We start from the raw sequence: 27,497 nt of genomic DNA, 5'->3' as shown, positions 1-27,497 counted from the left end.
GCTTGACAAAGCACATTGCACAGTAGCTGCTTGTAACGGGTTCAATGGTTGCTGACGGCCTGAGCTCACGCATTCAAGCGGCTCTCCGTCAATTGCGGATGCAATTAAAGCGTCTATACGCAATTATGCTACATTAATATGGCTATATTTCAATAGTACATTTGAAGTGCAGGCTGGGTTTCCCACTAATTCATTCGGGGCAGTGAGAAATGTGACTGACTGCCTTTGTACATAATGACAGGTTATGAAATTCTGGGCATGAGAGGCAGAATAATTTGCCGCATGGTGACCCGATTCATTCTTTCCAGTTGTAATGATACATTCGAGATCTAAAAGCAGCATGAGCACGCAAGCTTCAATTGGCTTCGTCATGCCGGCGAATGCCCTTGAAAGGCCGCATATTAACATACAGAAATTATTCAACTGAATGGATAGTCGCCAAGAATTCACTTCAATGAAACACACATATTATACAGTTTCTACGCACGCTTGTCAGTATTCCTTATTGACACCGGACTTGTCGTGCGTTTGTCTGCGTGAACCAGAGTCGCATTACCAGAGGAACCTAAGGACACTTTTTATTAGATTTGTACAGTAAGAACTCATCCCATATAAGTATTAGAGCATTAGGAATTGTGTAAAGTGTGTTGTTGGGAACTGTAAATTCAGATAAACAGTTCGAAATTGGACGTCATCTGTCAAAGCAGCACTGTATTTTCTAATTCCTATTCTTTTTGCTTCCAGATCTGGCAGCAGCAAATGCGGCACTGTCGGCGCGGCTGCTACAAACAGCTGGCGGCGGTCACAAGCGTCACGTGACTCGGCCTCAGGTTCGGCCACCACCACCACAGCTGCCACCTGGCGGTGACCCAGCAGCCGCGCTCAAGGTCATCCGACGCCGCAAGGTGTTGGCACCGCGCGCGCAACGTCGTGATGACGTCACGAGTAGTGATGACGTCACAGAGCGGACATTTCGTGAGTCTCTGCGGCCCCCGTTTCTGGCACTGCTGAACGAGACTCACTTCAGCCTACAGCCGGAGTTTGTGCTTGCACACGCGTCCGAGCACAAAGTGGAACCGTTCCGCGGGTTTGGTGAAAAGCTCGATACGCCCGGTGTTGCGGGCCGTCCGAGAGACTTTCGTGCAGTGCCGCGGTCGGACGGCAGTGGTGCCCAGAGAGCGAACTCCACCGCAGAGGAGGGGCTAGTGAGTGAGCCCAGCGAGAGGCATGGGAAAGTGATAGTGAGGCGGAAAAAGGTGCGAGTGGTTAACGCGAAAGACAGTGCTGATGAAAATGATGAGGAAGTGCAAACGGGAGATAAATCGGGTGAAAAGAAGACACCAGAGGAAGCTTCGACTTCAAATGTGTCCCAAAGTGATGAGAAAGGCTTACAAAATTCCGCAGCGAAATCGATCAAACCAGAAACAACTACAGAAAAATCTACTGCCGGTGCTCCTCCGGTATCTGACGAAAAGTCAGACGACATCGGCATCGTTCCTCGAAGAATAGCATCTAAGCGAAGGCCGGGACGGCTGCTGGTACCTCTTTCAAAGACAACAAACCCACCAACTCCAGATGAGCCAACAGCTGGCCGCAAAGAGAAGCCTGAACCAGCGGTAACCAGCACTAGGAAAGACTCCAGTAGCACTACTGAGAGAACAACTAGTGCACCTGATAACGAAGTCCCTTCACCCAACGTTCGTCGAAGGCCCCCGGGTATTACTCGCAGCACAACTACACCTCGTACGTCCACAACTACATCTCCTTCAACCACGTCTTCCACTACCCCGTCCATCACAAAGTCTCCCGCCCGACGCAGACTGTCTGAAGCTGCCCTACGTCGTCGTGAGAGGTTCCGTAACCGAGCGTCACGCCTCAGACCGAACGGCACAACCACAGCTGTGTCCACCACTGAAGCCACGCCGGTAAACAAAGAGAAAAAGGAGGTGGAGAAGGTGTTGGGCCTTCTGGCGAGGATCAGAAACAGGTCCCGCGCTCGGCTCTCCTTCCTACCAAAGCGAAGAGGTGAAAAGGATAAAGAACCGACGGTGACATCGACAGCCGCTACTCCAAGCAGTGCTCCTACCTCAGAGCCGAGATCAACAAGCACTACATCTACAACAACCACAGAAGCGGCAACTACTACTACGCCCACTTCAGCAACAACCACTACGACACCTTCAACGACAACAACAGCAAAAACGACCACGACCACCGAAACAACAACAACGACCTCAGAAGCAACATCAACATCAACATCAACAACACCAACGACGACGACACTGAGAACAACAACGAGGCCTACCACGACGGAACAGACCACTCAATCAACAACAACCACTACGTCCTCGCCTTCCTCTTCGGCAACTACAGAAACTAACTCCAAGTCATCTTCCGAACGCACAACCTTGCCTTCCTCAAATATCAGTAGCGCGTCTCAGATTACAACTCCTTCCACATTACCTGTACAGGAAGAAACTGACTATTCTTCTCCTGCGGTACCGGCGAACCCTCTTTCCACGAAGCGTCGCCAACGACCCGACACCCTTCGCCACACGCCGTCAACTCCAAACACCGATCAGTCAAATCTCCTAGCACGTCGGCTGGAGGAACGCCGCCACACGTTCTCTTTGAGGAGCGGCCCAAAGGCCGGTCAGAGACACGTTCTTCCTCCAACCATTCCCCCATTCCCGCTGTTGCTGTCGACTATCAAATCTGCACAGCAGCGAGGTCTTCTGGGTAGGAACGTCACCATTTCGGTAACCTTTCCTAGAGGTACGCTGGGACTTCCGAGAGGCAGACCAGTGCTTCCCGGACCAAGAACAAGTTCAGCTCCACCAAGCCTGGCTGCATCAGAGGCAAGCTCTAAAGAATTGCCAACTGTCACTCCAGCCCAAATTCCAGTCTCGAAGATCGAGTCAGAAAATCAAGAGCCAAAGGAAGATGAACATCAAGTCTCCAAACTGGACGAGCAGAGCAATGATAGCCACCCGGACGAGACCAGCAGTCAGACAGGAAATGCCACCGATATTCAGCGGACTGTGCTAGGAACATCACTGGAGACTTCAGTGTCCATTGCCGTCTCTCCGTTGGAGTTCAAATTGAGGAAACGCGTGAAGTTGCCGACAGAGGCTGAGGAAGAAGCGACAGTGACGGAATATAGTCCACCTGACACTAGCCAACGAACAAGGAGACCGTTGAATGCAGTCATTTCCAGCCAAGCTCCACTAGAGGTAGACGAAGCGAAGCAAAAAGAGGACCAGCGTGGCACATACTCTATATTGATTGACAACAGAAGTAGTTCGACCGGTTCAGTGCCAGTGAGTAGTCAGAGACCACCAGTTCTAGAGAGCAGTGTAATAAGAACAACCGAAGCCCCGATTCTGGCACATGAAGAAACCGAATCGTCACAAACTAGAGGTGATGAACAGGCCAGTATTCAAGATCTGCCATCATCAGCCAACGTTGACAACAAAGACGAGGTACCAAATGTGGATGAGAGTGTCATCGTGAAACAACAAGTACCAAAGGCGGACAACAGTGCAAAAACAGAGAGCGATGCATTAAGCGTGCGCTTTGGCTTGAAGCCGGGAAGGAGACCGGATTCACCATCTTCAACCATTGCCAACCCGAGCACAAACAAGTTCTCTGACTCACACGGTCACAGCTACCACAGCCATAAAGACCATTCGTACGTGCAGGGATTCTCTCCCAACTCTGAACTCAAAGAGCACAAACGTGATTCGCAAAACTCCGAAGACAGAGAGTCATTCATCCCAAAGTCATCTAATGAGGGTTACGGCTACATTAGCGATGATGATTTGGAACTGGATACGGGCTTCCCCTACTATGAGCCTGATGACCTGGCAGCTTCTGCCTCCACAACCATGGCAACTTTTCTCCGCCCTTCAGAGACTGAGATGGAGCGTATCCTAGCAGATGAAAATTCTGACCTGCCTCCGACACCTCCGTCAGGTCCTGTCGTACATTACGCGGACCACCATCAACCAGTCGGGCAGTCTCCCTCGTCCGAAGCCTCTGCAACACCTGCTTCACCACCTTCAGTAGAGTACTCAACATCTCCTTCGACATCATCTCCTACACGATCTTCCTCAACCACGCCGCGTCAGGCCCGTGTTTTGGAGATTGATAGAAAACCCCAAGTGGTTTCTCCAGGGTCTGAGGACGTTGAAGAGCCTGGAGGACCCATCTATCTGGTCTCGCTGCTCTTTGTCGTCCCCGTGGTTGCCGTGCTGGTGTGGTATCTGAAGAAGAACCATCCCGACGTGCAAAACCTGCTGCCGGAGGTGAGAAAACACGTGCAACGCTGGTTCAGGGCACTGACGGTATGATGATTTGAAGCCTTCTGACCAGCATGTTTATCTGGCTAACCAAACTCGAGTTGTTTATGACAAACGTAACATGCTTTCATTCATCCGTGTGGAGTCTGATATCTTTGGTAATTTGTGTTCTTTTAATATCGATTCATTATTCGCGTCTTCTCCCGATTCTTCGTCTTTTTCTTCTGGTCCATACGTCTAATATGAAATACGTAGATCCGCGATATCACCTTTCAAGCCAAAATGTCTAACCTGCGTATGCGTATGAAACGATCTAGGAAAACTCTCCAATGCCTGACGAGATAAATACCGTTCGTTTTGAACATGACATGCTTTTTCTCCACATTCAGCGTCTGAAGGCAATGATGGCCCAGGAAACGTCGGACAACGCTCAGGAAAACTTCTACCCTGTCGAAGTGGACGAAGTTGTCGGCAAACCTTCCACATCTCACGTAAGTATCAGAGCGATCTACACTCAATCATTACCCTTTTCCGAAACTGCCGATTGTTGTACTGATAACTTTTGATGATGTTTGGGCTTCAAGGACGTGCCGCCAGCAGTGGTTATTGGCGTCCATACTGCCATGCATGCTGCTGAACCCCGTTAGAGGTAAATTATCCCACAAACTAAATTTTAGCAAATGAACGGTAAAAGTTATCTTCAAAAACGTATAACATTACATACGGCAGCCAGTCTCAAAACGCCTGACGAAAGCAAAAGTGGGCCGGTTTGGTCTCAATAGCTCTGTGATCGAACCGGGCGTCCTAACTAGGCTTCATTATGGGCTGTCAGTTTTTATGCGGTGATCATATCTGGCCGCGCCCGGCACGGCTCAGCTGTTGGCGCTCAACTCACCTCACATCGGCGCCCGCCCCGCCCAGACCCGACCGGAGCCACCGCCATATATGGGTCAGACGGCCGCAACCGGAGTCAAAAGTCACGAACCGAGTCAGGCGTCACGACCTCACGACTCGGATCTTTCGAGCCGTGGTAAAGTTTGCAGACTGTTGCGAAAAGCTGCTGCGTGATTTTTTTTTATAAGATTGATCAGATATGCGCAAACGCTTATAAATCACCGCATCGGGTCTCGACAGGTATTCTACCGATTCTACGCCATTTAGGGATTTCGTTTCTCGTAAAACTGACACGCTTAGAAAGCGTCATGCGCTACCATCTCCAACTCCATTTGCCAGACTCCCTATGGCGGAGGAGCCTCAGGTAGCTGAGCACGAGCCACACACGCGCCCAATCAAAACTCGTCACGGTCCAGTGGTCAAGGTCACCGGCAGGCGGCGCACGCGGCGACCACAGGGCGCATGCGCCGGGCGTTATCTGGGGTGAAAGTGTGCCGCTGCCTAGCGGAGTGTAGCTGCAAGCCAACCGCGGCTTGCGGCCCCGAAGGCGGGCCGACCAGCTATCTCGGCAGGGCTGGAACCATGATCAGTGGTTTCTTGGCTGCGCTTAGTCGAGATAGGCGTTAGGGAATATTGCTTACTGTTTGACCCATGACGAACCGAATTTTAGATCACGTGCATTTGGGCGAGCACTGAGCAGTGAGCACCGTTCAAAAATTTGCCACAGACTTATGACGTAGAAGTAGCAAAATGGTTTTCACGCAAAACTCCTGCACATTTTCCCATGGGTTCTATCATTTTCAAGATAGCTACGAAAAGCTCTGCATTATTTTTCCAAACAAAACAAACATTCAAACTGATTTGGAAGTTGTGTAACGGGCAAGCTGACTTGACATATAATCTGAGCTTTATTATCTGGACTTACATTTTTTTTACACCGTGCTGGAATAAAACTGTGAGTGTGCAATGAGATTTAGTAGAATGACGTAACACCGCCCGCTGATTTTACGCCGATTCATTGAAAGGAGAGAATGCGATGCACCCATCTCCCAAGCAGTGTGCGTCTTAACTTTTTATGAAAAGAACGTCGATCGCAGCAGGCTAATCTATTTTGAAATTTATCTTAGCGAATAGCTTTATAACTCAAATACAACTTGCTTCGACGGAAATTTAGGTTGAGCTCAAATCCATTCTCAATACCGGGAGATCAATCTTTTTCCAGCCGAAAGCATATGTTGAATGACGTTCAACGATCTTTTGAACTAGCCTTAATGTTAAAATTATAGATGTATTAAGCATTTATATTTCTAATTGCTGAGTGGTAAGTGCTAATGATATTGTGGATGTGCTCATGATATTATGGATGGATTGCTTTAAAATTTAACTCGATATCGTAGATAAGCTACCAACATATGTATGTAGTTCAATGCCACACTAACTACTACCGAAATTGCCTAAAGAAATCTTGATAGATATAATTAGGCTCGTTAAGCATGCAACCAGCACATGTGTAATTATAAATCAACTGATGGAGTGATTAATTGATAACGCAAAACTACATGTGTATCTATGACTACGCATTTTCTCATCAGCCGAAGGTCATAGCTATTTATCAGAATGGGCAATAACCAATTTGAAGTAAAGGACTGCGCCGGAATATCAATGACCACCGTTTTGCACACCAATGCACTTGCAAAATTCAATCGCATGGGACCATGTCATCATATTCTACGCCACCCCTGGTACCCCGCTGCATTTAATAGTTGCGTTGACGGCTGTCAAGATTTATTGCACTGTTCCCGTGACTAATAATGGACTATGAAAACACTCACAGCATCCTATGTTGTAGCTGAAACTGAGACTGATCAGCTCTTGTGGTTAGGAGCTTATGAATTATGACAATCATAAATAATCGCAACTCTCATGAATACCTGATTAGTGTCTTCTTGTCCCCAAGGGCATTCGTTCCAGGATCATCCGACGTTGCACTCAGACCTGTGCAGAAGTGCCAATGATAGATCTGACAGGTAAAATATTCATGAATATTTTTACCACCTTAAAACATGATTACCGACCCTCGACCACGACATGCGTTACATTGAGATTCGAGCATCTTCTTTAATAAATTTCATCATTCATTGAAAGGTGTCATCAATATGTGACCCTTGTTCTCGTTACACTAATGAACAACACGCATTTGAATCACACAAAAGCTAACTGGTCGGCTAAATGGCTGCTCATATATTACATTTCATCCACGCCCTGAACGCCGAAGGACCTTAACGCTGGCACTCCCCAGTTGAGGAGCTCTGGTCTGCGCACACGAAGGCCATGGGCGGGTCACGTGACCCTTCGACCCCGGACCATCCGCCTTCGTTAGTTTGACATTGACGCATTTGCCAATCATGTTCCTAGCCGGCCATATAATACTTCGAGTCAGAGGATTTTAAAATGCAAAGCCGCGTGCAGGACTAAAAGAGGCTAGGCCTAAAAGGAGTGGTACAGCAGCTTAAACACGCCACCGCAAAGACATGGACGTTCGAAGCGGCATAGCTGGCAGTTAAGCCCCACATATTTGGTGTTCGGGCAATAAGAGTGACTTTGTGGTACACTAATAGCCTCGTAATGGATGTATGCTGTAGCGTTCAGCGTGAAGAATGCGCTCATTCGTTTAAACGATCGTTTCGCTCTGTATGTGGCACGTGAGTGATCTAAAGGCGAGGGTTAGTCGCATTTAAATCTGTTCTAAGGTGTGTTAATGAGGGAGCGGAAAGAAAAATTGCCTCGACCTTAACACTATCTAGGATTAGCTCTGCAATAACGTCAAGTAATAGTAATGCCAGTCGCTAAATATTCTGCTAAAATTCGATAACAAACTTGCAATGAACGCAAGGAAGAAAGACAATGGCTGGTCATTAATTGAATGCATACCTGGCTAATACCTATACAAAGACAATAGTTGTGAAATGTCCTGCACGGTGTGGCTCAATTTCCAAAAGTGCCGTGAGAATTATTGGGGACGTGATGATACTAAGACACACTTCACTATGATAAACTTAACAGTGTGATCTGCTTAAAGCACGAAATGCACTGATCCCAAAAGATAAGAAATATCAGAAATATCTTCTGCGAACTCTGAGCCCAGCATTTACAAGCAGTTTTACGAGAAAAACAACAAGCGCTTAGCACGCCTAAAAGCAAAACATACCGAAGCATGCGTTATGAACAGAACATGCTGCATCACAGAGCCACGCTGAGAAGCTACGCTGTTCATCACTTGCACAACATACCAGTAACCAGTTTGGTCTGCACATAGGACTAAGAACGGTGGGAGTATTGCTGGCATACATCCCATCAAACGCTTAATGGATCCAGGGTTTGTGGTCGCGCATAACCGTTACGTCGGTTTCTACAAACCTTCTGAGCTTTCATCGTGCATTTCAGGGTGCAACATGATGCATATGGGAAACGTCTTGCGAAAAACAACACTCACCTCTCTTCATGGTTGTCAATCATGCAGCATCTGAGATTTCAGCATGGGCAGCTGATGACAGCGTTTTCACTCGCCGATGCGGGCATGATTGTGCACAATCGTCCAAATCTTAGCTATCGTATTCGCAAGCTGCTGGCTACCTAACATGCAAGATGTATCTACTTATTTTCACGATTAAAACCGCAAACGTAGTGATTTAGAAACTACTTTTTGTTACTGACTTTCAGCAATGCCTGCCTGAAGCGTGGAGCTTTGTATACAAAACTTACAGCTTCCTGATCCAGAGGTTTTGTACTACGTCTTCTACGAAACGACAAGTGAGCTGCCTGCCATCTACCTGTTATGAGCTGCCTACGAATTCTATGCAATGAGGTTTAACCGGGAACTAAAAATGGAAAGACTCTTCGCATCAGGCCCTTGTCCGTTATCGAATTTCTTCTTTGCTGTCCGTTCATCTCTCCTCCCTTTCTCCACCCATCCAGCCACGGACACAGATACCCACTCATGTCTCTCCCTCCCTCTCTCTCTCCCCCTCCCTCCCTCTCTCCCTCTCCCTCTCTCTCTCTCTCTCGCTCTCTCTCTCTCTTTCTTTCTTTCTCTCTCTCTCTCTCTCTCTCTCTCTCTCTCTCTCTCTCTCTCTCTCTCTCTCTCTCTCTCTCTCTCTCTCTCTCTCTCCCTCTCCTTCTCCCTCTCCCTCTCCCTCTCCCTCTCCCTCCTCCCTGTAGTCGTCACGACCACCCACCTATAACCGGTTCCCAGTTGGCAAATCGCCGGCAGTTCGGCCCGGCGCCGCCCCGTCACGAAATGGTCGTGTTATCACGAAGGGTGTGACCGACTCACGGAGCGTGGATCACGGTTATTCACGGACAGGAGAGAGGAGAACGGAGTCCGTGTATTGAGATGACACCGGGTTGCTGAGGACCTGGTGTCTGGGTGCCGATGACCTCTCCAGTCTGGGCGCCGATAGACCCCGCAACGGTATCAAGGTATCATGTATCGAAAGAATGGTATCAAATGCACTGTCATAGCAGTTCAGTTACACCCGAGATGACAGTCTACCGCTGAGGTGAAATAAGCGTCATTGATTGTTCGATATTCAAGCATGGAAATGACCGATAAGTGTCATTAATTGTATGCAAGAAGTTTTTGTTACCTATATCCCAAAAAGTGTGCTAAAGAGCTACTTTACTTAAAATTGCATCGCAAAACGAAGCACACAATTCCGAGCCAGCACCATAGATAATATGCGCTCGCTACGATCACCGACCTAGCGACGCATTTAAAGCAACATGCAATGCATCACCTAGTGAGATTGAATGGTGACGTATGGCCTTGAGATCTATACTTGTGCTCAGTTTTTGTTTCTGAGTGAAGCCTTCAGCAGCTGTCAAACATTCGTATCATGGCACTGAGATTTATATGAGAACAAAAGACACTCTGTTGGACACTATTGATTTACTGCGGGAAAAGCTGCCAGGCTGAGTAGCAACCAGCTGCTCACACAGCTAATTATTAACTTTCCATGACCAGAAGATGCATGGGACCCATGCTCGAACGGCTGTATTTGGGTGGTCTTTTTCTTGGTAACATCTGTATTGTGCGGCAACAATAATCTCTTGCGAAGGTTTTTTTGGGGATGTCATGAGAATCGTGGCAGTTGCGTCCGGAGAAAATGATTCCCTCTGTCATTTTTCGTTTTAAGGCCTTTGCTTGGTTCGGTGTTGAGATTGGTGCGGGTGAGTGAGATTGATCTCTCGTACTTTTTCCGGCTCGATTAAAGATTTCATTTTCAATTTTTTTTTTTCGGCGCACAAACGTTGACACCCACCTCTGTAACATCAGCATTCCGCACCTTAAGAACCCCGCCAAGTTATGCTGTAACGTGGCCCTCTCATTCATTTCTAAATTCTACATCACTGCAGTTGCCACATTTCCGATTTTCTGACGACTCGTTTCTCTCCACTCGACAGTCTCACGACACTCTGGCCCGGCGGCGGCGCTGGGAGCACCCCCGGGAGACGCTCCGACTGCAGAGCGTGCTCGGAGAGGGACACTTTGGTCAGGTGAGTAAACGTGGACGTAAGAAATTCCATTCCGTACGCTGTACGACTTATGAGTACAGATTACAGAACCCTACACTGGTTTCCGCTCCCTTTCGCGATCTTCGTTTTTGTTTGTGTGGTTATCTATGTCATAAGAGGCACCGAGCATGCCGCATACTATGATACAGGTCATCCCCGTCCACACGTAGCTGTCAACAAGGTACTATAAACCAAACTTACAACGTTCCATCCTTGACGAAACATGACCGAGCAATCAGGAGCTTAGTTTTATCGCACGTTATTCCAGCTTGTAAACGATAAAAATGTTACGGCAACCATCCAAACAGCCGTGTTCGCAAGATTGTTCGGAGAAGATCCTAAAGTTCGTGTCAAGCAGGTCGCACACATGCTTATTTTACCACAACTACTGCACTACACGTATGATTATTGCAGCCTTGGGAAACTACACAATAGATACGTTTCAAGCAGGAGTTCCCATACGAGTACATGCTCGATTTTGGAGGTCACCCAAAGTAAGTCTCGTAACGAGCAATGTGTGAACATATCAAACATTCACGTGGGCACTCATCTTCACTGACATTATTTGTCGCCATTATTAGCGTTCGTTTGCTCCCAGGAATCTCAAAGTCACACTTCTAGTTAGCATCCACCATAACAACAATCATTCTCCTAATCATCCATAACGTCATGTAAAGCACCAGCTATCAGACAAGCACACATGCTCATCAGTCCTAACGTAAGGTGGCTGAGAGCCTATAAGCCAAATGGTGAACACTTCTACCGTCGCGAAGATCACCTTCACACTATCAACCCAATACCAATTCACTGCACCTTCCGGGGCCCAGTCACAGAGAACCGGGCCAGTTTTTAGTGCCTGACCGATCAAACGGGGTTGGGTGTGGCCCCCTCACTCTCACTCTCACTCTCTCTCGGCTAGCCCTTTTTGGCATCGAAACGTCAAATAAAGCCAGTCGACGTGAGAGAGTGCGTCTTTATCCTGACAGAAATCAGCTCGTCATACGTCCACGATTGCTATATGCATGAATACCAAAATGTTAAATAACGTCTTCGGCGTCGACTTTTTTTTTAATCATCATAATCACAAGCACAGTAAATTCAGTGCTATCATAATATTTAAGTTAGGTGGGCTGTACTCTCCTGAGTTGACCTCCCCCTGGCTTGACCTGACCTGACCCCATCCGTGGAGGTGAAATATCCTTATCTGGCAAAACCTAATCTACGGCGATTTGATCTGGTCCCGCCTGACCTGACCTGATCGTGTCTCATAGTACAGTCCACAGCAGAAGTAATGTGGGGTTTCAGTCATGGGTATGTTCTGCTTCTGAAGCTTAGGAACGATTAGCCAGACTACAATGAAACTTTGAATGTAGCTTATATGTATCGTCACCCTTGCAGCTGCAACTTTAGCTATTGACATCTTCTTTTCGATCACTCCGCATTAAACAATCGCCAGTCAAAGCCAACCGTTGAGATTGGTAAAACCTTACATTACTTTAGCGGTGGGCTGTACTTAACTGACCTGACTTAGCCTGACCTGACCTGATCGTGTCTTATAATACTTAACTGACCTGACCTGACCTGACCCTACAGGTGTGGAGAGCCGAGGTGGATAACATCGGAGGTCACCAGGGCACCCTACTCGTCGCTGTGAAAAATGCCAAGGAGAGCGCGACCGCCAAGGAGCATCAGGTACTTGGCTATATGGATGCATTTGCCAACACCGAGCTGGTTGAATAACACACTGCCTGCCGCTGCAGCCTTTCACCGGGCATTGAGATCTGACGGCGAAAATTGGGAACGTGCATAAATGATTCAAATGCCGGAGTGTGTGATATCACTTTCAGAGCTTGGATTATGGAACACTAAAGCCTAACTTATAGACTTCTCTATATACAGAACTACCTATGTGCCTAATGTTTTTAAACGACTGTTGTGAACGCTCCATTTTTATGTGCGCTAATCTTGATCAGTGTTTGTCAAACTGATGATAATTACAAGGGCGTGTGCGCATTGTGCAGCTCATGCAAAAACAATCTGATCCATTACCTATCACTTTTGATCTGTTTGGCCAGCAGAAAGCCGACGAGCACAGCCCATTTATTCCCCGTCATCTCACGCCAGCATTGCTCCACATAACACGAGTGAAAAATTCATATCGGTAAAGTAATTGTTTGATGGTTTCCATTGATAACAGACAACATTTTTTAGGCGGCTCAGTTGCATAAATTTACAATCCGTAGCACAAATTACAGACGCGACAATAACTCTGTTGTTGAATGATATTAACCCTCGCCGGCCGAGGGGGGGGGGGCGGGTGCCGCCCCCCCCATAGGGTTTTTTCGCGATAGCTCCGAACACGCTGGCGATAGAGAGCTGAAACTTGGCATACCTGACCTTTGATCCAAGCCGGATCTTTTGACACCAACCGCATTTTTAGGTCAGGTCAGGTCACTGACCTATGACGTCATAAGTGAACCTCTGCACGGTCTTCAGATGTCGCAACTTCGCAACGCCCTCACTGCCAGAGGAGATGTCACAGGGAAATGAAACTTGCAGGATCTAGTATCCATTATGAGTCCCACAACTTGTATATCTCGGATTTTTCCTAAAGGTCATATGAGGTCAGGTCATTTTCGTGACCTCACCATTATAAGTCAATGGGGAAAAATTCAAACTGCTATTCTGGCGCCGGGAACGATCTCCAACTATCTCAAGCACACAGAATCGTGATTTGATGCACTCCTTGCAAGGTTAGATGCGTCACTTTTGCAATGTTGACCTTGCGTGACGTCATTTATGACGTCATCAAGGTCATTTTAGTTTTTCGTCAATAACTCTTGATCAAATTGAACTAGCGAGTCGAGAAAGCCACCAATGGACTCAGGAAGGCCTGCCGAATCGAATGATATGCGACATGACCTCTTTCGACCAACTTCGTGACCTTGGGGTGCTGACCTGACCTTGACCTGAGGTCAACACCCCAAGTTGACCTGACCCGGACAAAAAGTATATCATTCGACGCGCCTGGACGAGGCGAACACGATGCTGCCAAAATCGGCGCTCTGCGGCCATTTTTTGCGAAGTTATTTACCAAAAACTGAACCGTACCTTGGGGCACTTGACCTGACCTCAGAGGTCACCGGTTGACCTAGGACCTTAAAATCGGGTACCAATCTCTGCGTCTCGTAACGGCGCACACGCTCGTTTTTTCCGCGACGCGCTAGCTCCACCAGGGGCGAAACGGCGAGGGGGGGTCGTACCCGCCCCCCCCCCCCCCTCGGCCGGCGCGTATGTAGAAAACCAATAGGTCCGGCGAGGGTTAAGAAGCATCTCAATCTCACACAAATTTCGATGTCTAATGTCAATACCGGTAGAAACTAGAAACTGCACCGTGCCACAATAACAGGGTCAGGGTCAGGGTCAGGTCAGTCAGGATCAAATGATTTTGGGGAATGCCCGACATATTTGGGTGTTACGCGGCGGTGCTGCTATTATTTTCTATTGTAACCGATCTACGAACTCGACTTATTCAGATCATTGTTTGAACAGGTAACATGTGAGATATGAAAATTACGAAATATTATAAATCATAATATAGATAATTACTGAGAAAATGGGCCTTCAGTTCTCAGACATTTGCCATCAGGAGTTCTGTTAATCAGTCCGTATGTAAAATATTTCAATTTATCGTTTCCTTATTAGCACATTCTTGGAAACCTTTGAACACATGATTTTGCAATGGTATGCAATGCACGGCACCATCGTCTTTCAGCTTGAGCATGTGACTGTTTCACCCCTTCAAAAGAAAACAATCACTTGTTTACAACGAGCTTTCGGATTAATCTTACTCTTTCTCACTGTGAAGTACCTACCACGCATTGGCACATTTCAGTACGGTATTACGACATTTATTGGGTACCATGTCAATCTTTGTGGTTGAGTTAGTCGCCCCTCTGACATGGTTTGTCTCAGGTGGTTTATTAGACGCCAAGATACGAACAATACGGTTGTTTGACATGTCCTTGATGTTAATAGCCACGCCAAAGCGACGAGTTTTTTGGAACCTACGTTTACTACGGCTGTTAGCACCTGAGCATCTTAAGAATTTTACAAATGACGGCATGACTGCAGTAAACCACTCACGTCATGATCGCTACGAAAATATCCCTTATAAACATTAAACACACAATCGGTGTTTATTGGAAGAATGTTTAATGATAATTGTCGGTGATAATGATGAGCCCACTGACAAAACGGCTTCACCATCGAGAGTTGAAAGAGTAAAAATCTGCAATGTTCCATCCGATTGTTGTTGGCGTGAGTAAGTCCGTAGTAAGTGCAATAAATAGCGGCGAAATAAGTAGTTCAATGAAGTCATTTTCCAACTCTCCTGTCATGCCTACGTCATTTTCAGGACCTGCTGAGGGAGCTGAGGATCATGCAGGATCTGGGCAGTCACCCCAACGTGGTCACTCTACTTGGATGCTGCACCACCGAAGGTGAGATCAAGGGGACGGAACTGAATAAACAGGCAAACCAACAGCTTGATCGGTCAGAGTAAAGTTTCCCGAGTGTCTGATTGGATACGGAAAGCGCAAGTCGGTTCATTATTCTGACAATAGATTATATCAAAATACAACAAAAATAACTTGTATTCTTCCCTACCTGGTGCCAGCAAAGCTCCACTTCGACATGCCGTTTTAACCCTCGCCGGCCGAGGGGGGGGGGCGGGTGCCGCCCCCCCCATAGGTTTTTTTCGCGATAGCTCCGAACACGCTGGCGATAGAGAGATGAAACTTGGCATACCTGACCTTTGATCCAAGCCGCATCTTTTGACACCAACCGCATTTTTGGGTCAGGTCAGGTCACTGACCTATGACGTCATAAGTGAACCTCTGCACGGTCTTCAGATGTCGCAACTTCGCAACGCCCTCACTGCCAGAGGAGATGTCACAGGGAAATGAAACTTGCAGGATCTAGTATCCATTATGAGTCTCACAACTTGTATATCTCGGATTTTTCCTAAAGGTCATATGAGGTCAGGTCATTTTCGTGACCTCACCATTATAAGTCAATGGGGAAAAATTCAAACTGCTATTCTGGCGCCGGGAACGATCTCCAACTATCTCAAGCACACAGAATCGTGATTTGATGCACTCCTTGCAAGGTTAGATGCGTCACTTTTGCAATGTTGACCTTGCGTGACGTCATTTGTGACGTCATCAAGGTCATATTAGTTTTTCGTCAATAACTCTTGATCAAATTGAGCTAGCGAGTCGAGAAAGCCACCAATGAACTTGGGAAGATCTGCCGAATCGAATGATATGCGACATGACCTCTTTCGACCAACTTCGTGACCTGGGGGTGCTGACCTGACCTTGACCTGAGGTCAACACCCCAAGTTGACCTGACCCGGACAAAAAGTATATCATTCGACGCGCCTAAGCGAGGCGAACACGATGCTGCCAAAATCGCGGCTCTGCGGCCGTTTTTTGCGAAGTTATTCACCAAAAACTGAACCGTACCCTGGGGCACTTGACCTGACCTCAGAGGTCACCGGTTGACCTAGGACCTTAAAATCGGGTACCAATCTCTGCGTCTCGTAACGGCGCACACGCTCGTTTTTTCCGCGACGCGCTAGCTCCACCAGGGGCGAAACGGCGAGGGGGGGTCGTACCCGCCCCCCCCCCCTCGGCCGGCGCGTATGTAGAAAACCAATAGGTCCGGCGAGTGTTAATCTCCTTTGACTTGTTTCGAAGTGCCTGCTGCCTCTCAGCCGTGGGTTCGATTCCCAACACGCCCCCGACTTTCCGTCCTCAGAGCCGGTGCTAGTGATTATGGAGTACATGGTGTTCGGCAAGCTGCTCACCTACCTGCGTGAGAACCGCGGCCGGCACAACTACTACAACTTCTCACACGACTCTGCCGTGCTTACCTCACCGGATCTCACCCTGTTCGCGTGCCAGGTGGCCGCCGGGATGGAGTACATCGCCGGAAAAGGGGTACGTTTGGGAATCTTTTCGTTTGCATTGATTATGAAAAAGAAAATCCGTTCAGTGAGGAGTGATATAAGTTTCTAGCTTTAATGTGTGTAAGCTATTTATATGTAACTATCTGAAAGCATAGCACTGAAAAGCTATGTGGTATGCCTAGATAAAGAAAGAAATAAACACTCAACAAGGCAGCTCATCACTTTTAAAGGGACGCCATTTAATTGCGTCCCAGAAAAGCTATTTCTGGCACCTTAAAGCTGACTCGCCCCAAAATTGGTCCTCAGCACCTATTTGGTGGATACCAGCACCAATCACGGAAAATGACCTTAATTAGCTGTTTCTGGCACCTATTCATCGGTACGCCTTATTCTTTTTTTCTGAATCTGGCACCTAAATGCTGAGCGTAGCACCAATCTAGTAGAAAAATGAACTACTGGCTGGTAGAATCATGTTGTTCTGGTATAATGACCCCTGGAGTCTAGCCTAAAGGTTGCCAGTGCAGCTACACTCTAAGACAGCCCCGTAGTGATCTCAGCATTGTATATGACGTTTAAGTAAGCAAATAATATTGATTTGTTTGAAAAAAAATGTCATTTAAAAATTTAAAAGTATCTATTTGTAATGCTTAAAGGGAAACATTTTTGTGAGTAATTGTCTCGATTTTGACCATTAAAACGGGTATTGTATTTTTTGACGTCATCAAATAGCTCCAAAAAAGAAATGTAATGTTTTCATTCCGTTCAAGGCCGCTGAAGAAACGCGGGATCTTGCGTGGGACATTGTCCGTTGTTTGCCGCGCAGAGTTGTGCCGTGGTTGTGCCTTTTTCATCCGTTTCTTACTTATGTCATATGTGTGCATGAAGCTTTGATTTTGTTTTTGGTTATTGTGTGGCCGGTCAGTCAAACGCCCCTGTAGAAACCGGATGCTGCGTTTGATCGAGATGGAGTCAGACGATGATTGCAGAAAGCTAATAATATTGAAAAGAGGGCCGGTTGCGTGGCATGTCTGTTCAGAGTTGACATTTTGCTTTACTCCAGTTTATGACCTTAGAGCCTGGCTGGAAGTGACGGATCCAAACTTTTCACGTTAAAATGGCTGAGGGTGCAATAATCTCTAGTCTCTACATAGCGGGCTGGTATAGGAGCGTCTTGCTATGCTGCACCATAGCTGGCTAGTGATTCTCTTTTGGCTAGAAATGGCATTAATCATTATCTCCACTGGCGAAAATGGCACTTGACATCACCGAATGCAACGTTCATGTTGTTAGGATACATAAAATCAGGAAGATTACGCGAATTAGGTAGGCAAACGTGGAATAAAATAGGTGCTGGATGTTTTGGTTTTGGTGCTGAATCAGCAAACAGCAAATACGGAGTTCAACTAGACGATCTGGCAACTTTAGGCTGTGTGGAAGCAATTAGGTGCCAGATTCAGATATTAGGGTCGAATAAGCATTTTGGGGCTGATCAGCAATTAGGTGCCAGAAACAGCTTTTTAGGGACCAGAAACAAATATTCCCCCTTTTAAAGCCCTCTGATATAATCACGAGTCATTCTATGCAGGTCTGACACCTGATATGTTTTACATCTGACACAACTGACACCTATGTGTCGTTTTTCCAGATCGTGCACCGCGACCTGGCGGCCCGTAACATTCTGGTAGATCACACCAAAGTCTGTAAGGTCTCAGACTTTGGGATGTCGCGCAGTGTCAAAGAGATCAGCGCGGAGGTGTTTGAACAGAAACACCGGGTGAGTAGCGGGGGGGGGGGGGAGTGAAAAGATGAGGAGAGGGTAAGGGGAAGGATGATAGGGTGGGGGTGAAGGGGAAAGAGGGAGATGTGGATGGTTATGAATAGCAACTCATGATTGAGGTATATGGAGATATGTTGAGCCTCGATTATGAACGAGCGATTTGTGCGAGTTGGTATTTGTGGGTATGACAGGTATCATTATTCGGGAAATGCTTTTTAGAGGCATCGAAAGTGTCTACTCTGGAATTGGATGAATTGAAACAAAGTTGTGCGGTTATCTTTAAGCTCATCGATCACGTCACTCGTTCCCGTCTTGCTATCGACGTTTTTGCTCTGTTGGTCTGTGCAGAACTATGATCGATTTTTCACGAATTCTGATGTCGAAAGCGGGAAAATATGACCTATGGATGACCTGAGATGGCGTGACCTTCGATCTGATCTTGTAAATAATAAAACGTTCGAAATCATTTTGAACATTCGCGCCAATGTCACAGCGCGCCGCGCGGGCCAGTCAAGACGCAATTTCACCAAGTAACAAATGCGATGGGATTCGCCAATAAACGCGAATAAAATTGGAGTCGGACTTACCTTGAGTTGTTTCCACCACTGCATACGCTTGGCTCCCTCATCGTCCACGACAATATCGTTGATTCTTGCCAGATTCACATAAAAAATATGAACAATATCACACTCCTCAGTCCTCACACTGACACGGAACGCCTCGGAACAGACGTTTTCAGTGGTCCGATGAACACCGAAAGTCGACACTCGCGCTACCTCGCGCCGCACTAGAACACTTCACTTCAGAAACGCACCACAGTCAGCTAAATCCAAACAATTAATCACATCACCCGCAAGTCCAGCCTTGACACACGACCCCGACGCCGGCGCCCGGTCCCCCGCGGCGGTCAGCGCAGAAACATCGGGCACTGCGCATGCGCGACCGGCCGATACCACTCCGGCGCGGCCGCTCCGCGCCCCCCCCCCCCCCCCCCCTCCCTCCCCTGCCCCGTCGGCCGTCCCCCTACCCCAAGCCGTGAGCGGCTGGGGAGGTGAGCCTGAGTAGTGAGTAGGCTCATAGGCTGAGCACTTATAGCCTAGAGCCCGCTCCTGCCTCCTCAGTCCAAAGAACCTTTTTAGAATCATCTTGGACGACCAGATGCTGATGATGATAGGTACCACCAAAAGGATATCGATTATCGAGTCTCGACCGACGATAAACATTTGTCTTGTGTCTCTGTTGTGAGTGACGCTTGTTTAGAGTTCTCCCATGCGTTTTTTTCGTTTTGAGCATTTTCGCACGATGCAAATGAGAATGTAATATTGTGTGATAAGGGAATTCTTCCCGACGATATGGCCATGAGCTGGCCTGCTGTCAAGTGTCGATACCATTGGTATTTGCTCGATTGTTTTAGCACTGGAGAGCAGCGAACGGAGAAGTTTCAAACCTGCGCGTCATCTATAACAGTTAGGCTGGGGGGATCCAGAGCGTCGTAAGCCTCGTCGTAGCTGCGACGTGTCGCAAGTTGTGTAGTAAGTCCTTTTTGAAGGGATCAATCGATGAGTAGCGTTACTTAAGTAGTAAAGTCTATCGCAAATAGCCTGATTTGCGACACAACTTACGAATTTGAAATAGCAGTCGTAAGTTGTGTCGCAAGTTGACCTTGCCTTGAGGAAGAGGTCACAGGTCACAGGTCATTCGGGTCATGGTCACGAAATTTACATGGTAGGTGTGAAATTGTTTAAACTTTAGACCCTGAAAATTTGGTTGCAATCCGTTGACGCTAACGCGAGTTATAGAGCTTGAACTGACGGGTCGTCTATGAGGCCTCAATCCGTGCCAGCGAGAGTGTTGAAAATGGTGCATAATATGTTATATTCACATTTATTGGGGTATTCGGGGATATGAAGTAGCCTAACACCATTCCAGCAACTACTGGCGAATCCAGAAAGGCGGTCTTGGACGTTGCAAGGGGCATCCCCCAAAATATTCTCCCAATTCCAAAAACGACGTGTCCCAGCTGACCCCGATGACCTCCAATGAGCTCTGTGATGACCCCAAGTTGACCTTTTTGACCTGACCTGTCCCAAATGACCTCCGTGACATCCTTTTGAGCTCTCTGATGACTCCAAGCTGACCTCTGTGACCTGACGTGTCCCAGATGACCCCCATGACCTCCAATAGAGCTATGTGATGACCCCAACATGACCTTTGTGACCTGACGTGTCCCAGATGACCTCCGTGACCTCCAATTGAGCTCTCTGATGACTCCAAGCTGACCTCTGTGACCTGACGTGTCCCAGATGACCTCCATTTGAGCTCTGTGATGACCCCAACTTGACCTCTGTGACCTGGCGTGTCCCATATGACCTCTGTAACCTCTAAGTGATCTCTATGATGACCCCAAGCTAACCTCTGTGACCTGACGTGTCCCAGATGACCCTCATGACCTCCAATAGAGCTCTGTGATGACCCCAAGTTGACCTCTGTTACCTGACGTGTCCCAGATGACCTCCGTGACCTCCAATTGAGCTCTCTAATGACTCCAAGCTGACCTCTGTGACCTGACGTGTCCCAGATGACCTCCAATTGAGCTCTCTGATGACCTTTAGTTGACCTCTGTGACCTGACGTGTCCCATATGACCTCTGTGACCTCTAAGTGACCTCTCTGATGGCACCAAGCTGACCTCTGTGACCTGACGTGTCCCAGATGGCCCCAATGACCTTCAATTGAGCTCTGTGATGACCCCAAGTTGACCTCTGTGACTTGATGTGTCCCAGATGACCTCCGTGACCTCCAATTGAGCTCTGTGATGACCCTAGGTTGACCTCTGTGACCTGACGTGCCCCTAAGTTGCCCTCTGTGACCTGACGTGTCTCAGATTACCTCCGTGGTCTCCAATTGAGCTCTGTGATGACCCCAAGTTGACCTCTGTGACCTGACGTGTCCCAGATGACCTCTGTAACCTCCAATTGTGACCTCCATCTACAAATTTCTTACCTCTCTGTGACCTCAAACTCTCGGAACTCATTTCTTCTAAAGCATCGATTCTAGATGCCCTATAGCCACGAATCTCCATCGATCCCAAATTTTATGGCAAATCACGTGAGCGTTAGCAACCACAAGTCACCTAGTTAATACAAAGCTTCAGAATCAGAGAATATGCTTGACCTTGCTGTCTCATAAGCTCGCAAACCAGAAAGGCGAATGTTCCTTTATGCGTGATAGAGTTTTCGACCTTATTGACGTTTACTACGGGATCAGCTGATCGTGTAGCCCTTTAAATTCTCGAGTAAAGCGGGTATTTAAGCCTCGTCGTAGCTACGTTCTGTCGTATCCTCCGACAAACCCCTCTTTCCTCAACATCCCTCCTTTTTCGCTACGACACAACTTGCGACGGGACATGTGTCGTAACTTGCGACGTGTCGTAGATGGACTTGCGACGCCCTGGATCCCCCCGGCCTTAGCCTAACTACTACTTGTATTTTTGCCGCCAGGGTGCTCTGCCGATTCGCTGGATGTCTCCCGAGTCCCTGTACCATAACACATTCAATCAGCAGACCGACTGCTGGAGTTTCGGCATACTGCTCTGGGAAATCATCACACTCGGTACGTGACGCTGACGTGACATGACGTGATAATGTGATGTGGGGCGTGAACGTCAGTAGGTCAAGTACCTAGGTGACGTAAAGACTCTGGTAGTGATGTGGATCGTGGATGCTTGCTTGATAGTTGCTATTGATGCCTGTACTGCCGGATATACTTTTCTGTTGTGATTTGGGATCCGGGATGACGGTATACGAGCTGACTGTTTCGTATGAGCTGAGTGGAACTCCTAAATTGAGCTGATGCGCTGAAGTAGACTAGGCTGCAAGCTCCATGTTCATTGTTCTTTTCTCGGTGTCTAGTTATCAACGATCCTGTGAAGTGTTTACGCACCCCACCCTCCTTTCTCAGGCCTGCCTTTAGGCCAATCTCTTCTTTTTGCACAGGGTTCCACATAATCCACAACCTACCCTCATACCCCGGTCTCTCAGCCCGGGAGGTAATACGTTCAGCTCGCCATGCATGACTACTGACTTCTACTGATCTCTACTCTCTCCCCAGGTTCCACGCCCTACCCTGGTCTCTCGGCCCGCGAAGTGATGCGCTCGGTCCGCGAGGGGTACCGGCTGGAGCGTCCCGATCACTGTCATCCGCAGCTGTACCAGCTGGCCAGCAGCTGCTGGGCAGCTGAGCCCAGCTGGCGACCCACCTTCACCGAACTGAGAAACGAACTCGAGGTACGTGACCGGGCCCAGGTCGAGATACGGATGGGCTGGGGATGTATAGGAAAATCCCGCAATATTTTGGATTTGACTACGGCCTTCTGGAAAAAGTAACTACGTAGGATTTATAAAAAGGTTTGGCTATACGGTCACGAAAAAAAAAACGAAACGCTTCAAAGGGACCAAAAATTTAGCACGTGAATAAGGACTGTTTTGTCGAAGGTAATCAATTTTGGCGGCGAGCAAAGCACGCGTGCATGTGCTCAAGCCAACCTAATTTTTAAGCAAAATACCGAAAATACATTGCAGTTGTGTTGAGAAACTATTGCTTTCATGATGTCAAGGTTAAGTAATCGTAAAAATATTATATTTTTTCTCCATTCACAGACGCTGCTGGAGGATCAGAACCAGGGTTACGTTGACCTCGACCGGTTCCAAGAGGAAATCTACAGCACGCTCCACAAGTCCAGTGACGAAAAAGTGTGACGTCATCGAGAGGTCATTCATTGAAGTGTGATGTCATTGCGGCGACAAAAGTTCGTCATTGTTTGTGCGTGTGGTGGATCAAGTATGTGCTTGCGGTAAACTTGGTGTCACAAAGCATGCACCGAAGAACGCTGTGTAGAAACTGTGTGACGTCAACGCTATCAAAGTGACGTCATTTGTGTCAGTGAGTCACCTATCCGTGGCGTTTATGACGTCATTCTAGCGTTCCTCGGCAGGTCGTACGCTGCCAGTTCTGATCCAAAGAGGGGTGCGGGATTAAACCGGGACCAATGGACACGAGTTGCAGGTTCTACTCGCTCGAAGCGTTTGTGTGATCGTCACAAGGGTCGCGTCGTGCTCGAACGAATGGTTTTTCTGGTCCCTTCGGGTGAGCATTGACCCCGATCACGTGACCTGAGCAGAAGAACTCTGTTCTCTGGGGTGACATCGGGTCAATCGTCTTGAGTCTCAGTATGTCAACGATCAAATGCTTTTTCGTTAGCGCCGTAAAGCGACATGTCTTGCCCAAATTTCAGAATCTCACCAGGTTCGAAGTATACACTGTGTACTAAGTGATGAATGTATTGATAGTGAAGGCATGCGTGTTTGCGAACGGCATATAGCCCGGTGAGCTGTAAGAGGTAGTAGTGCATAAGTTATTAATTTGTCTGCAAGTGAGTGGGCTGCTTCAAGTGTTTGTCACTGAAGCTGTTGTCAGTATTGGCGCGATCTTGCGACATATTCGCTGGATCGCTAGTGTTTGTTGACATAAATAATATGTAATGTCAACATGTGTCTTACTTTGTAAAATGTGTCAATCGAGTGTCGTGGATTATTGTTAAATGAAGTTGTAACAAAATGTCATCCCTGTTTTCGCATCAACCGTGGATGTCCGACTTTAGTGTTCATCACTAGCAGCTCAGGAAATGGGATTCTCGTGCCACAGTTTATCTCATGAATGATTAAACACGATGTAGAACAGAGGTTGAATTCTTAAAAACAGCAACGAGAACTATAACCGAGGACGGAGCAAACCAAAACACAAGAACGACGAACAAGACTTTACAGAAAAAAACACTTTACAGTTTACAGGAAAGCCAGTACATTAAAGCGCTAGAATGATTCCACTGTGCAGCAAGCCCGAAACAGACTGCCAAGAAGTCGATAAGTTGAATCACTTTTTAGCACAGTCTGCTTAACGCTTTAGTTAATTCACTTTACCATAGCACTTAAACTGACGGTTTCTGTTTCTGTGCAACTTGATATCTGGATACACAAATCTAACCTAGCTGGTCGATCATCAGACACCAAATTCTCCAATCGTCATTCACCGTTCTAAGATATAGAAAGGCGTAATGTCCGACTTCAACACACCAGTCCTTGCACTCTTTTGCAACATCCACACTCGTATCCAAATAGTCGAGCCTTGCTCGAGACGAAGGAAAACCTCTGATATGGCGATCACACGAGGCATGGTCCCAAGAAAGGTCGCAGCAGCTCCCGTAAACCCGAGCTTCGAAGATCTTGGTGACTTGAAATTCAGTCATCTGAGCGCTCACTTCAGGTGACACCCTGACCAGATCTCTGCTGCGTCCAGGCAGGTTTCCGGTTTTGATCCCAACGTTTTCTCGGTTTTTCTTCCTTCATCTCGGCGGTCACCACTGCTGTTACGTTTTCCAGGGGCGCGATGGGCTCTCGGGGTTCGCTGGGGTCACTGCGATCATTCTGAGGACCTTGATTTGCCTCCGGTGGAACCGTGTAGAGGGCCGGGTCAACAGTTCGCGTTTCGACCACCACGCGGCGCTTCGGTCGCCGCGCGCGGCGGCAGAGGTAGCAGCAGGCTGGGAAGCAGGGACAAAGGGCGGCGAACAGACGACGACAGATCCCACATCGGCAGATCATGGCTTGGAGTGAGAACGGATGGCAGAAAGTCTGAGGTAGAGCTGGCGAAACACAGACAGCGCCGCTGACCAGGCAGTCTTGACAGATGTGACGTAAAGAAGCGATAGACGGTCTGCAAACTGTGTTTGATGCTGTCCGATGAATTGGCGCTGGGGATAAACTTGGCATTACAACCCAATGATAAAAACTTTGCTTTAGCGCTTCTTCTATTTTTAAGGAAGATGAGTGAAATATCAATAATGGCACCTGCTAGTAAAATATACGATTACAATCATTTGATCAATAACAATTGCTGACAATGAATGCTGTATTTCTTGAACCACGATGTAATTAGAAATGGCATAGCAATAAATTGTTGCAACCAGTAGGAGCTAATAATTCATTGGAACTAGGATCACTTATTTGAAGTGGATTGGCGCAAAGCTGTGTAAATTAAAATTACGACGTAATTTGATCCGAAAACACGACAAACTTTGCAAAAACCTCCCAAAGAGGTCTTGATTTTATTGATCTAGAAACGTGCAGAAGATTATCATGTTACTCGCTTTTCACGTAACAGCACTTTTTGCTATACGCTTTATGCACTATGCTCTATCGCTATCTTGTAGAAACTTAATCATAAAAAGTGAATTTATAAATAAATGAAGTTAGATCATTTAGGAAATGTTACGGTGATCGTAGCTGGCATGTTCAAACTGGCATTTACTCAGCCTTTGTTTTATTAAAATGGAACATTGCAATAAAAACATAACACTCAACAAAAACAATAAAAACCAACTCCATCGCAATAATACACGCACCTCATTTTGAGAGGATGGTTCTGCGGAATAGCGGCCTTTTCGAATGGGACGTGGTTACTTCTTCTTCATACACGGACATATACGACTGAGAAGAGCCATTATTTTGGCAGCGAACCCCTCCTTCTTTGCCTCACCAGCACTATCCTTGGAACTTGCATCTTTGTCGTCAGACTTCAGATTCGGTAAATTCTCCGCGCCTGGTGCCAGTGATTTGGACCTCGACCTCTTACCGCCATAAGTGCTGAATCTCTTGCTGCCCGAGTCGCTAGCCGTCCTTTTCCCGGCTAGTGCCTTTCTCGACTTTGTGCTGCGAGAGCTGAATGTCGTTGAGGACTCAAGAGTGACCGAGTGGGACGCCGTCTCTGAGAGGTCACACTGCAGGTCGCGGTAACGTGCCCTCAGGCCATCGACGAAGGCTCTGGAAAGTTGAGGCATCGCCACCTGCCTAGGGCAGGTTAACTAAAAAGGGTCCGATCTCTGTATTAATGCGCCCACGCCATGGCAACGTGACGGTCATATTTGATCTTCTTCAATGTTAAGATGATTTATTTTCCTTGTAACTCTTGGCGTAATACAGCATAATTTAGTTTTGGAAAATGATGCGTTTAATAACAAACAATTTTGTTGTTGAGAAAGACTGCGATAAAACTAAAACAGTGCACCAAAATCAAATTATTTTTGTGACTTCGACTGCTTTTACAATACATCACGTGCACGGTTTACTGAAACATCTCTCGGCTTCGACAAAAATAACAACAGACGGAGCATCAAAGAAAAGATCGTGACGTTCAACGTGCTTTCTTGAATAGAATGTGCAATCGGCAATATGTTTTTCAACCAGTAGCGTAGCCAATGGGGCAGGGAACACGGGCCCTTCCCATGTTGATTTAAGGGCTCCCACGCAGGCTACGAGCCAGGGATTGCAGTTGCATGTCAGCAACAGCGAATAAAAGGCCAGGCATGTCAAACGTCAGGAGTGGCGCCCCCTCGCTACTAAATTGGATAAGGTTATGCGACACGTACTCCTTATAGTCTCCGAAGTATCCGTATATACCTACCTAGCTCTGTCCCTGGCTGAAAAAAAGAAAGAACATTTGAATAATTTTCCTTCTTGTGAGAAGTTCTATTGGCTACTGCCATCCTTTTCATGTGGCATTGTGAGATTCCCAGCGGCGAAACAATAGCGAGACGCTATCATTGGCTCTGATACAGTTTGCGCCACATGTGGGGCGATTTCGCCTCACAAGTGGCCCTTTATTCTAAATACCCCGACCAGAGTTTCGCCAGCAGTCGTTTTTAAGATCTTACCGGGGCATCAGTGACACCTACATCAAAAGCAAGTTAGGGTTACCGCTGCTGTGCTGTCACGCAGCTTTACCTTCAACCTCATCTTCTGCATCACTGTCTATCTCTACCTCTGTCACAACTATTGCTACAACTTCTGGTTCAACTATCAGATCGTCAGCTTCAGTTTCGACTTCTGCTCTCCATTTCTTCTTCAACATCAACTACAGCCTCT

At 47.3% G+C, this 27,497-nt stretch overlaps 1 protein-coding gene and 1 long non-coding RNA gene across 2 annotated transcripts in view; one reads left to right on the top strand and one right to left on the bottom strand.

Annotated features, from left to right (window-relative positions):
* Positions 1–24,136, top strand: part of LOC122369786 (mucin-17-like) — a 70,067-nt gene extending 45,931 nt beyond the window's left edge. The window contains exons 3-12 of the mRNA XM_043344792.1: positions 745–4,307; positions 4,691–4,792; positions 10,659–10,751; positions 12,363–12,461; positions 15,187–15,271; positions 16,593–16,774; positions 18,389–18,517; positions 22,020–22,131; positions 22,630–22,805; positions 23,178–24,136. Coding sequence (XP_043200727.1) covers positions 745–4,307; positions 4,691–4,792; positions 10,659–10,751; positions 12,363–12,461; positions 15,187–15,271; positions 16,593–16,774; positions 18,389–18,517; positions 22,020–22,131; positions 22,630–22,805; positions 23,178–23,276 — 4,640 coding nt within the window. The 3' untranslated portion in view covers positions 23,277–24,136. The remainder of the gene's footprint in view (positions 1–744; positions 4,308–4,690; positions 4,793–10,658; positions 10,752–12,362; positions 12,462–15,186; positions 15,272–16,592; positions 16,775–18,388; positions 18,518–22,019; positions 22,132–22,629; positions 22,806–23,177) is intronic.
* A 72-nt stretch (positions 24,137–24,208) lies between these two features.
* LOC122369787 lies at positions 24,209–26,657 on the bottom strand. Its single transcript, XR_006254473.1, has 2 exons — positions 25,577–26,657; positions 24,209–25,424 (listed from the first exon to the last, which is right to left on the bottom strand). It is a non-coding gene; the product is annotated as an uncharacterized LOC122369787 (long non-coding RNA).
* Between the last annotated feature and the right edge of the window lie 840 nt (positions 26,658–27,497).

Source organism: Amphibalanus amphitrite, unplaced genomic scaffold, assembly GCF_019059575.1.
Source record: "Amphibalanus amphitrite isolate SeventyFive unplaced genomic scaffold, NRLGWU_Aamphi_draft 001072F_arrow, whole genome shotgun sequence".
Classification (NCBI taxonomy): Eukaryota; Metazoa; Arthropoda; class Thecostraca; order Balanomorpha; family Balanidae; genus Amphibalanus; species Amphibalanus amphitrite.
This window is presented reverse-complemented; position numbering and strand designations above follow the sequence as displayed.